The sequence below is a fragment of the Danio rerio genome, chromosome 18, assembly GCF_052040795.2.
Source record: "Danio rerio strain M-AB ecotype USA chromosome 18, GRCz13ab, whole genome shotgun sequence".
Taxonomy (NCBI): Eukaryota; Metazoa; Chordata; class Actinopteri; order Cypriniformes; family Danionidae; genus Danio; species Danio rerio.
Genome location: NC_141038.1, coordinates 27,972,663 through 27,987,397, shown reverse-complemented (window position 1 = coordinate 27,987,397; position 14,735 = coordinate 27,972,663). Strand labels below are relative to the sequence as shown.

At 40.6% G+C, this 14,735-nt stretch overlaps 1 protein-coding gene across 4 annotated transcripts in view; it reads right to left on the bottom strand.

The window, feature by feature from the left end:
• The window catches only part of rasgrf1 (Ras protein specific guanine nucleotide releasing factor 1), an 82,039-nt gene that overhangs the window by 32,894 nt on the left and 34,410 nt on the right, over positions 1–14,735 (bottom strand). For all 4 annotated transcript variants that reach the window (XM_087293221.1, XM_087293223.1, XM_087293222.1 and 1 more), the window contains exons 4-8: positions 14,513–14,605; positions 7,964–8,217; positions 4,533–4,612; positions 4,211–4,404; positions 2,010–2,119 (exon numbers count right to left, since the gene is read on the bottom strand). In XM_087293221.1, the coding sequence (XP_087149347.1) occupies positions 2,010–2,119; positions 4,211–4,404; positions 4,533–4,612; positions 7,964–8,217; positions 14,513–14,605 (731 nt within the window). The remainder of the gene's footprint in view (positions 1–2,009; positions 2,120–4,210; positions 4,405–4,532; positions 4,613–7,963; positions 8,218–14,512; positions 14,606–14,735) is intronic.

Below are 14,735 nucleotides of genomic sequence, written 5' to 3'. Positions count from 1 at the left end.
CAACAATACACAAATATCTTTACATATTAAAAAAATTTAAGATTAAAATGTTTTAAAAAATATTGTTTTCTACATAAATATAAAAACACTACCTCCATGTCTTCATGTCGGGAGGCTTTTTTTCAGTTTATTCATGACAATTTGAATTTGTATATTGTTATTATTAGCAGTATTATTTATTATATGCATATTTAAATATGTTTTTAATAAAAAAAGCTTAGATTTGTCCACCTGTTGGGTTTTGGAAACCTATGCATCACCATATGGAGCAAAAGAATAGGACATGTGTTTGGATATAACTCAGTTTTTAACCACACTCCATTATTATTGTTCATTTATTTATTTGCAGGAAATTAGAACTGAATTTATTAATAGTTTTGAATCAAATTTTTGTGCTTAACAAACAAAATAAATATGTACGCTAATGGATGTCTTCAGTGAAGTCCATACAAAACTGTTTCCTTATCCACGAAAGTAAAGGAATGGAGCAGATTAAACGTAAAGTAAAGAGAAAGTAAAGAAGCCGAATGGAGGAGGCTCATTCTTTATCCTCGCTGCCATGCGCTTTTGGGCTCTATTTTAACAATCTAGGTGAAAAGTCTAAAGCGCATGGCGCAAAAGCGTTAAGGGAGTGTCCAAATATACTTTTGCTATTTTGGAAAAATCTAACAGGGTTATGCTTATTCTCTTAATGAGTTATGGGTGGGTTTTGAGAATAAACCAATCAGAGTCTCATCTCCCATTCCCTTTAAAAGTCAGTTGTGTCACACCATGGAACATTTGCTATTTACATGGCGAACTTAGTAAGTAGAAAAACTAAACATTTCACTAGCTAGACAACAGTAAAACAGACCATCTGCAGTGCGTTAATAAAGAACGACCCTTTTCTAATCAGCCTCTTTACTTTCTCTTTCTCTCTTTCGTGTATAAGGAAACAGTGTTGTATGCACAGACATCCATTAGCCTACATATTTAATTTCAAGGTTTGTTTCAAAACTATTTCTAAATTCAGTTCTAATTTCCAGCAAATGTATAAATGAACAACAATAACAAAGTGAGGTCAAAAAACTGAGTTATATACAAACACCTGTCCTATGCCCAATATGGTCCAAAACCTTATAGGTGGACAAATCTAAGCTTGTTTTTAATAAAACAAATATAAATATGCATATAATAAATAATACAGCTAATAATATTAACATTATACAAAAGCAAGTTGTAGTGAATAAACTGAAAAAGCCCACTGAGATAAAGAAGGCATGGAGACAATGTTTTTAATATTTTATAATATTATAATTATTTTCATATGTTTTTAATATTATAATCCTTCAATTCTTCTTCATTTGTAAAGATACTTGTGTATTGCTGTACATCCTGTGTGTTTTAAGCAATGTGTAAGCGAGGCGCACAACTTTGCTTTTAGCTGGTCTATTGCACAGTCTTTTTTAGTTTCTCAAAATAGCAATGCGTTAACAATGCGCTTAACAATGCGGTGCAAAACAGGAAAATTAGGGTTGTGCTGGTCTGAAAGCAGCAACACATCGCGGCAAACACGTCTTGGGCCATATTGCGCTGGGTGTATCATAGGGCCCTTAGACTTTGTCCCTAGATCATGAAAATAAACCCCTAAAGATGCTAAATGATGCAGTTAAAATATTATCATTTAAGACATTAAGTATGGCAAAATCCCTAAACTTATAAAGCGCTGCAAAAACTAAAAATACCGTTATAAAATAAAACTTGACTACAGAAAGGGCAGTCAAAACTGAAGTGTGCAATGTCTGCAGCACTAAAGAACAGGTGCTAAGCAAATACTGTTGCCCTAGCATTATTATTACATTAAGCTCAAACTGTCAGACTTTAAACATTACACCCTTAACCTTGACATAGCATTTTGCAAGTGATTTAATATGATGATGATGCTGACGATCTGCAGATTTTCCTTTTAAATGCAATGATAAATAATGACGGTCATGTATGGTTGTGCTGCAGGCTCATGACTGATGTACCTGGAAAGCTCCTCCAACTTCGACTTGGCGTAATCCAAGCTGTTTCTCTCCACATGCTCATGCGGTGTATGTGCTAACAGCTCATGGAGGGTCAGTATGTAACGAGGAATCTGCCAGACAAGAAGCACATGTCATAATGTCAGACAGGAGGGTAGTTTCGATTTTTTTTCCTTTTTGCCTTCTGTTGCAAACACACTCATCTCCACACTTAGTCATGCACACCAGTGGAAACAAAACTTGTCTGCAGTGTATTCTCACAGAGGAAGCTTAGAGAGGAGCGCTATCACTCCTCAGCACATTTATTACCGATGCTGCAGAGCCCAAAGTAGACCTTTCTGAACTAGATCACTCGAAAAACTGCTTACTGTACAAGAAAAGGGGCATTATGGGCCAGAATAAACTAGAATAGCCTATTTTCATGGACAAAAAAGTACTTGCCCTCTCAAGCAGTGCAATATTTATTTATTTTTTAATATGGATATCTATAGTTAGCCAACTAAGGTTGCAAGTTCCGACATTACAAACATAGTTCATTGATTCGCCATTTACCAAATCCATCGTTCCATTGAACATTCACAAACTGCATCGCAAACTTGTACGCTTGCAACTACACCTCTAGATCTGTAGTTAGAAGCACAGTTCCTGGTTGTGTTCTATTCCCCGTTATTCCCCCTAAACCCTATTCATTTAGAACATTCTAACATATAAATTTGGAATGATTTAAAAAAAAACAACAACATTAAGGTCATCTCTCTTAGGTGTGATTTGCTTTCAAAGTATTTTTATAGTACAGTTTTACAGTTTGTCATATTGACTATTGCGTTCCATTCGTAGTGCATTTCGTAGAAAACTTTGTATTTGAAAACATTTATGCCATTTTGAACACAGCTGTGGCTCATGACCAAAGCTATAGGTGACCTATTGTTTAAAAGCAAAATGTACTTTATGTCTCCAAAGCTTGTGAAAACAAAAAATATCTAGCATAGGTTAATGGTTTTAATTTATAGTAGGTTATTTATTAAGAAATGTATCTGTACTGTAAGCCTATATGACATGGGCCTGTTGGTTAGAACATTTATGCAGTGGTTTGATTGTCATAATGTACTTAAAAAATAAAAAATAAAATAAAAAATAATAAATAAATAAAACCCTACTTAATAACAATAACAATAATAATAATAATTAATAATAATAATAATTATAATAATACATTTGTAGGATTATTTTTTCATTTTTTAATCAATAGCCTACTGTAAATTAGGTCTACAACCATAAACAACTTTGTTTTAATCTTTATATGGTTTATATATGAGATTAGAATAAGTGTTAGCTTTTATACATTTAACTTTTTTATAAAAGTGATTTTATATGGAATATTCTCATCAATATTTGTAAAGGAAACATATAGGTCCTATATGTGTTGTCTACATATATTCAATTAATATGGAAAACGAGTGCATGTTTTTATCAAAACTAATATTGGATTTTTTTAAAAATGTGTGTGCATGTAAAACATTATAATTTGCACAAAAAGAAGTAGTTACTCCGCTCCATTTAGAGCATCATTTTGGACGTTTTACATTATAAATGTGGTTCAAACGATGGATCTGCGACAAAGCAACTATGGTTTTGGGAAACACTCCTTACTACATTGTTCTTTTCCCAAATAATGCATTGTAATATGATAGTTCAGCCGCGAGTTATGTCGTTGTTTGGGAAAGGAACCCCTGATTGGGACATCCCTACCTGAAACCCCACCAAAACATTGGATTGCAAAAAAAAAACCCTTTAATTAAAGCTATGAATGCAAAAAGAATCTGTTGTGAACAAATTATTTCAAGAGGTCATATGTTTTTCCCAAAAAATATTGTATTTGCACAGCTGTCCTTCAATGTAAACAGGCCCAAAAAGTGCTTGATATTGTAAATAAAGTTATCTCTCAAACTAAAGAGTCTGTGAATTGCGTTGTTATTTATATATATATATATATATATGTATATATATATATATATATATATATATATATATATATATATATATATGTATATATATATATATATATATACACACACACACATATATATTCAATTCTTTTGCCTGCTGTCAGTCTGTGAATGCAATCAAAGTAACACAAGGTATGGCCCTAATTCCCCCCTACTTTTAAACACCCCCCAACCCAACACAAAACCAAAACAGGTCACCTGAAACATGGGATAAGTAAGGAACGTCTCCAGCGTGCGTTCCTCACAGTCAGGCTTGGCTTCATACTGTTTCAGCAGCTTGTCGAAATCGCGGTTCTGCTTGCAGTGGGCCAAGATCTGCAAGCTGTACTGGTGATTACGCACAAACTCCTGGTAGATGTTCAGCATGGGCAACAGGATGTCAAACAAGTCAGCTGAAGGACGGGAAGAAAGATCAAAGTCAGATCTGTGGCACCTTTCACGCAAACGCCAGCTTGCAGTTTGAGAAGACTACAGAATGTTCTTTGCTGCTGGTTGCCAACCGCTCTGGCAGTGCACTCACCCAAGACTAATGTTGGCCAGCTTGCTATTCGAGCTTTCAACCCTTGGTAGAATATCTGATGCAGAAACATTATGGTTTCACTGCAGAAACAAACAGGACATGTAAACAACAATGTAAATGTTTTATTGTTCTACCTTTGTCGTGGTTGAGGAGACTTAAAGCTCATTAAGGATGACTATGATACAGAAATTATTCTAACAATAATTCTACAGGAAATAATACCACAACAGTGATGAACTGACACAGAAGACTGATGTATTAAGATCACTGTCAGAATGATTTTTTTTTTCTTCAGTTAGTTATCAATAAAATCACTGACAAGCAATCTAAACCCATCCATAATTGTCTGATGGTGTGGCTGCTTATGTAGATATAATTACAATTGCAGTCGTTTTTATGAGTAGTTTACCTATGTTTACCTATGAGCGTTCTTTGTGAAAACCATTATAATTTTATAATTATAATTATATAGATTTTATAATATTAAACATGTGTTTGTTACTTATGGTATATTTATTTAGTTTTAAAAACAAACACTAAAACACTTTAGAACAGGGTTATTTCGGTCCCACTTTATATTAAGTGGACTTAACTAATATGTACTTACCTAGAAGTTAATAGTTTGTTACAATGTACTTATTGTGTAAATACATGTATTTATTGTGTACTTATGCTTGATTAAATACATGTATGTAATTACATCTGTAATTAACTTTTGTAATTACATTTGTAAATACACTGTTGACCATCCCTTACAGCTTAACCCACCCTTAAACCTACCCATGCCACCAAACCTGTCCATAACCCAACCTCTATCCTAACTCAAAAGCACCACAAGTGTTCTCAAATACAATATAAACACAGTAAGTACATTGTATTTATTTTTTCATGTAAGTACATAGTAGTTAGGGACACTTAATATAAAGTGGGACCGTTATTTCTCATTTATTCCTACTAAAATTACATAAATAAAAACATACATAAATGAGACATTCATTTCATAATTTTTCTTCAGCTTAGTCGCTTATATATCAGAGGTCGCCGCAGCGGAAGAAATCAGCAACTATTCCTACTTATGTTTTTACACAGCGGATGTCATTCCAGCCACAACCCAGTACTGGGAAACACCCAAACACTCCCACATTCACACACACACTCATACACTATGGACAATTTAGTTAAATTTAGTTCAATTCACCTACACCACATGTCTTTGCGCTGTGGGGAAAACCGGAGCACCCGGAGGAAACCCACGGCAACATAAGAACATGCAAACTCGACACAGAAACACCAGCTGGCCCAGCCTGGACTCAAACCAGTGACGTTCTTGCTGTGAGGTGACAGTGCTAACCACTGAGCCACCGTGTCACCATAAATAAATTTATCGTGGGAGTCTTAGCTCAAATGATTTTTTTCAAGGCAGGTTTTTGTTCCTTAGCAAATGTTGTTGAAGCCAGACAAATAATTATGGTTTTAACATCAAGCTACCTAACATAAAAAGTACCCTTTATCATTACAAAATGACAAACATTGATCAAACAGGTAAACATTACACAAAATATTTTGTAGTTTATCACTTAGAAATGCTCATTTAACAATAGCTTAATTTAGAATGCAGATGTAAATTTGTGTTTATTACCCAAAACAGGAACATCTGTAAAAATCTTTTGATATTCTGAAGTTAGGATTGACAATAATATTGGGCTTCTATAGTATATTAAGATACTATAGCACATAAACATTATTTCAAAGTTTATTCAAACTCTGTTTTATGAAGAAAATATACAGCATATTGTGATCATTGTTCTTTATCACCCAATCCTTCTGTATTTGGTATATCTGAGTTTAGTAAGGGACACTGATGAGATTTCTTCTATTATAGCCATGGTATATACCATATATATTACATACCATGGTCCTTTTCACAGAAGACAAATTAGAGAATCGTGAGACTATTGACTATGACTATGTATTAACATCTAAATTAGATCACCATATAAAGGGACAGTTTACACAAATATAAGAATTGATCATTTAGGTCCAATCCCAATTCTATTTTTGTACCCCTTCCCCTTGGCCCTTAAAACAGAGTGTGAAGGGAAAGTGCTTCAAATTTTACCCCTAAGAAATGGGACAGCACTACAACACCTGCACACGTCATCATATGTCATCACGATATCTTACTTCATATGAGATAGACGGCAGCGACTGCTGCAGTAACATTATATCAGACACTGTAAAAAGGTAATTCCCAGCCACTAGACTTCTCTGACTGTATTCAAGTGTCATCGAGCGTCAGATTTGAAAGTCTGTTGTGCAACTGCTATACAAGAGTTATTATTATGGATTATAGATTGAGAAATGTTATGGGTTTTATTTTAAAAGCATGACGGTAAAACACAAATGTACAAAACATGTGCTTGTTTGTTGTATAATTATGACAAAAAAATACATATTTGTGCATCTCCTGACTTTCGTGTGCTGCTGTCGTTGCTGGCGTTAATTCATTCATTTTCTTGTCGGCTTAGTCTCTTTATTAATCAGGGGTAGCCACAGCGGAAAGAACCGCCAACTTATCCAGCAAGTTTTTACGCAGCGGATGCCCTTCCAGCCGCAACCCATCTCTGGGAAACATCCATTCACACTCTGACAATTTAGCCTCCCCAAGTCACCTGTATTGCATGTCTTTGGACTGTAGGGGAAACCGGAGCACCCGTAGGAAACCCACGTGAAGGCAGGGAGAACATGCAAACTCCACACAGAAACGCCAACTGAGTCGAGGATCGAACCAGCGACCCAGCGACCTTCTTGCTGTGAGGCGGCAGCACTACCTACTGCGCCACTGCGCCACTGCTTTTCCTCGTAGCTGGTGTATTCTAGGAAATTTTCTTATCTATTGTTATCAAATGTGGTCCTGAAAAATCTAAGTTTCAAGGGTTAGTTCGCGCTTTCCGTTAGCCCTTCGCCTTAAAACTAAAGAGATATGGGACACCCCTACCCCTTCACACAAGCACGCAAAACGAGGGGTAAGGGTAAGAGGAAGGGCTAAAGGGTAGAACTGGGATTGGGTCTTACTCACCCTTTACTTATTTCAAACCTTTATTACATTGTTTCTCTGTTAAACATAAAAGAAGATATTTTGAACAAAGATGAAAACCTGTCACCATCGGAATCCATAGTAAGAAAAACAAATACTAAAGAAAGTCAATGGTTACAGGTTTCAAAACATCATTGTTCAAAATATCTTTTTTCAAAACAACAGAAGAAAGGAATTAATAATGGATTCAAAAAGATAGAAAAGTGTAAGTAAAGTACGATGGAATTTTAATATTTGGGTGAACTTGTCATGACTGCTCAGAAGCAACAATTTTGAAGGGATCTTTAATTCCTGCTAAGAATGAGTGTAATTTCCATGTGAAGCTGGTTTTTACCTGTTGAGGAATATGCTGCTGACATCATCGTGGGTTATGGGTGGCTTTTTGGAGCTGGCAGCCATGCGCAGCGGTCTCAAGAAGTTGTTGACAAGGATGTGGAGCTGCTGGACGTACTCAGCCTCCGCCTCCAGCATGCTAAAGACCACCTGGTTTCTCTTCCTCATGCTCTCGGCATGTGGAGAACGGATGTAGTCCTGAATGATGGTCTTCCACTTCCGCCGACACATCCAGCCTCTCAGGAAGCTTTGCACCTGAAGCAAAGAAGGGATAAAAATTCAGTCAGTTCAATCAGCAAATTATTACTGTGTATACATGGACAACTCATTAAAAATGAATCTTGACCAATCATATAGGCATTAGTCGAGGTGTGAAAAATAGGGCGAGAAAACTTAAATAGAACAGGGTTGATTTCATTCAGTTTGTTTCACATTTAATTGGTAGTTCATTCCACTGTGGTGACCCCTGATAAATCAAAGACTAAGCAAGTGTGAGTGAGTGTTCACTTTTATAAAGACTACTTAATAAGACAGTTGTAATAAACTATTAATAGTAGGCATGATGCATTTATTTATTTATTTATTTTGCACCTTAATTTAAATTTTCTGAGGCATATTTTTCATTTTGGTACCATTGTTTCCTCACAAGTCCCTGGTAATTTCTGACCCAGAAGAAAAATGTGTTCAATGGATTACACTGCTCTTAAACATACTGATTGTCCGCAGCTGACAAGAATATCTATCCAAATTTTTTTTATGTTGAGATTTGTGAACAAAAATGTGTAATCTAAGACCTTTTATTTATTCTGCTGAATATGGGTCAAAGACAAAAATGGCTTTTCAGGTGACAGCTTTACATTTTTTTCTTCATTTTATAATATATTATTTTAGAATGAGGCATAATTACTATTACACATTTGCACCATGATTGACAGAAGACACCCACTAAAATGTCATTCAGTGTAACACTTACACAGTGTATAAGCCAAAAAATATTGTCAGGCATATTTACTACAAGCATAATATAATGGCATATTAAAAGGCTCTATTTATGGATCACAGTACAACCAAAAAATACTGGTTAATAATAATTTTGCATCATTTTACTTTACCACTATCCTTCAAACCTCTGTTTTTTTTTTCAATTTAACAGAAATTTTTGTTATATAAAATTTAATCAATTTTGACATTATTGCTTTTTACATGTCTAATTAAGCATACTGTAATAGTCCCTGTCTTGTCCCTGTGTTTATATCTGTGTTACCTTATGTCACACCCTGTCAGCTCTTTCTGGCCATCTATGTTAGTTGCTTTGGTTATTTACAATCCTATTCATTTGTTATTTGACTCACCATTCCCTCACCATATATAGCCCAGTAGTGTTATGTGTTACCCTTGTGATTTCCCTTGCTTTGCTTTGTTTGTTCATTAAAATCTGTAAATGCTGGGTTTTGATTGTGCACCTTATATTTCACTTCTCACACAAAATCACCCAGTTTGTAACAAGTTATGTAACATTTTGGCATTTAACATGTTTTCCATTTCATGGCACTTTAGTGCAAGCATCAAAATGTAATGTTCTGTCTTTGACCTGAGTTTCCTTAAATTAATGAACTCAGTAAGCTCAGTAAAACAGACAAAAAAAAAAAAAAACAGTTGGAAATCAGAGTAAGATAAACTGGTTATAAATAGTTCTAAACTATATATTCAATACAAGTAATCGACTGTCTGTGCTGAAAATAAATACTTGATAAATACATATTGACACTTTCATCCAACAAAGAGTCGAGGTCATGCATTTACTGTCACGGTCGTGGTGGGGAAAAGGAGCGAGGACTCACGTGCAAAGAAACAATGGGTATTTATTAATAATAAAATAAAAATAAAAAGCAAAACAAAACTACCCCGAGGGGGAAAACATTAACAAAACACACAAACTTGGCTCAACAAGAACAAGGCAAGACTGGATCAGGAACACGGGGAGTGTAGACAACGAACTCGCAAAGGACTGAAAACATGAGGGGGATTATAAAGCAAAAAAGTAAATTGACACACAGGTGAACACAATTAACTAATAATGGGTTGACAAGGAGGGTGGGACTAGACAATAGACGGGAGAGCGCATGACACAGAGAGACAATACAAGCCATGCGCTCACATAACACAACACTGAAGCACACGACAAAAGCACGTGACCACAATGTAAACACCGAGCCACGTGCTTTGACAAAAGACGCAAGACACGAGCACACGATAGATAAACACCTTACCGTGCACTCACACATAAGCAACGCGCATGCTTCATCTCAGCGCCAACCAAAACCGAAACCAACTAGACGGAGGCGCCGAGAATAAAGCAGCGCGCTGCTGACAGAACAAACACAAACACTAGTACAAGAGCGCGCGCGTCTGAGGGACGCAGAGCGCGCGCGGCCACATCATGTGGCAGCGCGCACACTCTGCGTACACCCACGACGGCGCGCGCGCACACAGAGACAGAAACAGGACCAGACATTGAGTAGTGTCAGAGCTCTGCCACCAAAACAAGAATTTACAAGACCAAAGTGGCAGAACCCTGACACTAGCCCCCCCCAAAAGGGACGCCACCTGGCGTCCCTAAAGGGAACATCCAACAAGGTACAAGACAGACAAGAAACACTACAAGACAACAAAACAGGCAACATCAACAGACACAAGACAGGGAGGTGAACAGGCAAGACGACATGAAGGGAGGGAGGGAGGGAAGCCAAGCCAGACCAAACAAGACAAACAAGGGAGGGATGGGAGGGCAAGACAAGGGAGGATCAGGAGGGACAGTCCAGGGTGGATTCAGTGGGTCGGGGGCCCCAGCAGGGAGCCAGGGTGGAGCCGGAGGGTCAGTCCAGGGTGGAGAGGAGGAACACCAGGGAGGAGCAGGAGGGACGACCCAGGGAGGGTCTATGAGGGGAAACAAGGCAGGAGGTCGGTGGGGAGCCGGCTGGACTGGAGGCCTGTGGGGAGCCGGCTGGGCTGGAGACCAGAGGGGAGCCGGCAGGGCTGGAGACCAGAGGGGAGCCGGCAGGGCAGGAGACCAGAGGGGAGCCGGCAGGGCAAGGCGTCGGGCTGGGACCGGCAGGACGAGACGTCTGGATGGGGCCGGCAGGGCAGGGCGCCGAGCTGGGGCTAGCTGGGCGAGACGTCTGGGTGGCGCCGGCAGGGCGAGACGTCTGGGTGGCGCCGGCAGGGCGAGACGTCTGGGTGGCGCCGGCAGGGCGAGACGTCTGGGTGGCGCCGGCAGGGCGAGGAGCCGGGCGGCGCCGGCAGGGCGAGGAGCCGGGCTGGGGCCGGCTGGGCGAGACGTCTGAGTGGCGCCGGCAGGGCGAGACGTCTGGGTGGCGCCGGCAGGGCGAGACGTCTGGGTGGCGCCGGCAGGGCGAGACGTCTGGGTGGCGCCGGCAGGGCGAGACGTCTGGGTGGCGCCGGCAGGGCAAGGAGCCGGGCTGGGGCCGACTGGGCAAGGCGTCTGGGTGGCGCCGGCAGGGCAAGGCGTCTGGGTGGCGCCGGCAGGGCAAGGCGTCTGGGTGGCGCCGGCAGGGCAAGGAGCCGGGCTGGGGCCGGCAGGGCAAGGCGTCTGGGTGGCGCCGGCAGGGCAAGGAGCCGGGCTGGTGCCGGCAGGGCAAGACGTCTGGATGGCGCCGGCAGGGCAAGGAGCCGGACTGGGACCGGCACTGAGCCGCGCTCTGGGGCTGGAGCCGACACTGGAGGGCGCTCTGGGGCTGGAGCCGACACTGGAGGGCGCTCTGGGGCTGGAGCCGACACTGGAGGGCGCTCTGGGGCTGGAGCCGACACTGGAGGGCGCTCTGGGGCTGGAGCCGACACTGGAGGGCGCTCTGGGGCTGGAGCCGACACTGGAGGGCGCTCTGGGGCTGGAGCCGACACTGGAGGGCGCTCTGGGGCTGGAGCCGACACTGGAGGGCGCTCTGGGGCTGGAGCCGACACTGGAGGGCGCTCTGGGGCTGGAGCCGACACTGGAGGGCGCTCTGGGGCTGGAGCCGACACTGGAGGGCGCTCTGGGGCTGGAGCCGACACTGGAGGGCGCTCTGGGGCTGAAGCCAGTATGGTGGAGGAGCCCTTTCTCCTCCTACGCTTCCTTATTTTTGGTGGCGGGAAGCTGGCCACCTCTTCAGACACTGCTGGGCACTCCACTACCTCTGAAAGTGTTGCAGTGTCTGTTTCGGGCACCTCGAGGGATGTTGCTGCCGCCAGGGTGGTTGCTGGATGGGCTGCAGTGGGTTCAGTCACCTCTAGGTGGGTGACAGGTGAGGGGGGCCCGTTCTTCCTCCTCCGTCTCCGTTGGTGGGTCATCGGAGGACTGGGGATTTGGCAGTCTGTGAGCGGGATTGGCGGTGGGCCAAGGGGAGGCAGGCCACCGTCTCCCTGGCTGTGGTACAAATAGCTCACAAACTGCCAGAATGACAGTATCCCCAGCATCCCCATCTCCCAGGCCTGAAGGGGGCTGTTGAGTCCAGCATTGAAAGCCTCCTTCAGTGCTGTGGTGGTAAACTCAAGCCCCTCTGCTGCGTAGACAAACTGGTAGGCAAACTCCTTGACTGAAAATTCCCCTTGATGAAGACCAAAGAGTTTGCCCAAACGTTCCTTCTGCTGGCATGCAGAGGGACGTGAACTGGGAGATGGGAAAAGGAAGATACCCATATTTCTGCTGAGTCCTCTGTTATGGCGAGTTCGTACTGTCACGGTCGTGGTGGGGAAAAGGAGCGAGGACTCACGTGCAAAGAAACAATGGGTATTTATTAATAATAAAATAAAAATAAAAAGCAAAACAAAACTACCCCGAGGGGGAAAACATTAACAAAACTCACAAACTTGGCTCAACAAGAACAAGGCAAGACTGGATCAGGAACACGGGGAGTGTAGACAACGAACTCGCAAAGGACTGAAAACATGAGGGGGATTATAAAGCAAAAAAGTAAATTGACACACAGGTGAACACAATTAACTAATAATGGGTTGACAAGGAGGGTGGGACTAGACAATAGACGGGAGAGCGCATGACACAGAGAGACAATACAAGCCATGCGCTCACATAACACAACACTGAAGCACACGACAAAAGCACGTGACCACAATGTAAACACCGAGCCACGTGCTTTGACAAAAGACGCAAGACACGAGCACACGATAGATAAACACCTTACCGTGCACTCACACATAAGCAACGCGCATGCTTCATCTCAGCGCCAACCAAAACCGAAACCAACTAGACGGAGGCGCCGAGAATAAAGCAGCGCGCTGCTGACAGAACAAACACAAACACTAGTACAAGAGCGCGCGCGTCTGAGGGACGCAGAGCGCGCGCGGCCACATCATGTGGCAGCGCGCACACTCTGCGTACACCCACGACGGCGCGCGCGCACACAGAGACAGAAACAGGACCAGACATTGAGTAGTGTCAGAGCTCTGCCACCAAAACAAGAATTTACAAGACCAAAGTGGCAGAACCCTGACATTTACATACAACTTGCACACAAGCACACACATTATTTAGTTAGTTCTGCCCTGAAAAACTTCACAAATGTCACATACTGATGTTCCCACAAGACAAAATAATATTATTTATATAAATAATGAGCAGTGCTGAGTGTACGAAGTATTTAAGTTTACAAGTTATTAAGTTCCCATAATTAAATAACTTTTCTGCTAAAAAGGGATTACTTTACATTTTAAGGAAATTTTAAGAGTTACTTTATTATGTATAGCTTAAACACTGCCTGTATAGTTAACCGTTCTGCATGTATCAATTCAAAGAAACAAAGTGATATATATATATTGCTAAATAATTATTTTTTTCAATTAAATAACATTTATCATTCATCAAAACAATAGATTTATATTTGTTTATATTAAGTTTGAAAAAATCAGTTTTTATTAAAAAAAAAAACATTTTTAAGGTCAAAATTATTAGCCCCTTTAAGCTTTTTCGATTGTCTACAGAACAAACCATCATTATTCAATAACTTGCGTAATAACCCTAACCTGCCTAGTTCACTTAACTAACCTAGTTAAGCCTTTAAATGTCCCTTTAAGCTGTATAGAAGTGTCTTGAAAAATGTCTAGCAAAATATTATTTACTGTCATCATGGCAAAGATAAAATAAATCAGTTATTAGAAATGAGTTATTAAAACTGTTGTGTTTAGAAATGTGTTGAAAAAATCTCTCTGTTAAACAGGAATTGTTCAAAAAAATATACAGGGGACTAAAAATTCGGGGGGCTAATTATTCTGACTTCAACTGTTTATTCTATACATTGAGATTTATGTGCAGTTTTAGCATTAAATCAAGTAATGCAATTACTTATTGAGTAACTTTCAGACTCTCCGTTAATGTTACTTTCAGACAAAATAATCACAAAAGTAATTTAAATACAATGCTAATGATGTAATTAGTGATTCTTTCATTTATTAAAGTAACTTACCCAACACTGATAATGAGCATGTTTAAACACTTATAATGACAGTTGCGATGCTACATTTGTAAAAAGCTCAGCCTTACTTTCTTGATTTTCTTGATCTCCGAATCATCATCGCTGGGTGCTGTGGTGGGACTTGACTGAATCTTTTCATTGTCTTTGAGCATTGCTGCAATCTGCAACAAAACAGTAATAAAAATGGCAGAGTCAACACTTCCTTAGAAAAAAAAAACAAGTTACTTCCTAGCATGCTGACAAAGTGATTGAGTCTGACCAAATCAGTGCCAGCGCACAAACAGTCGCCCT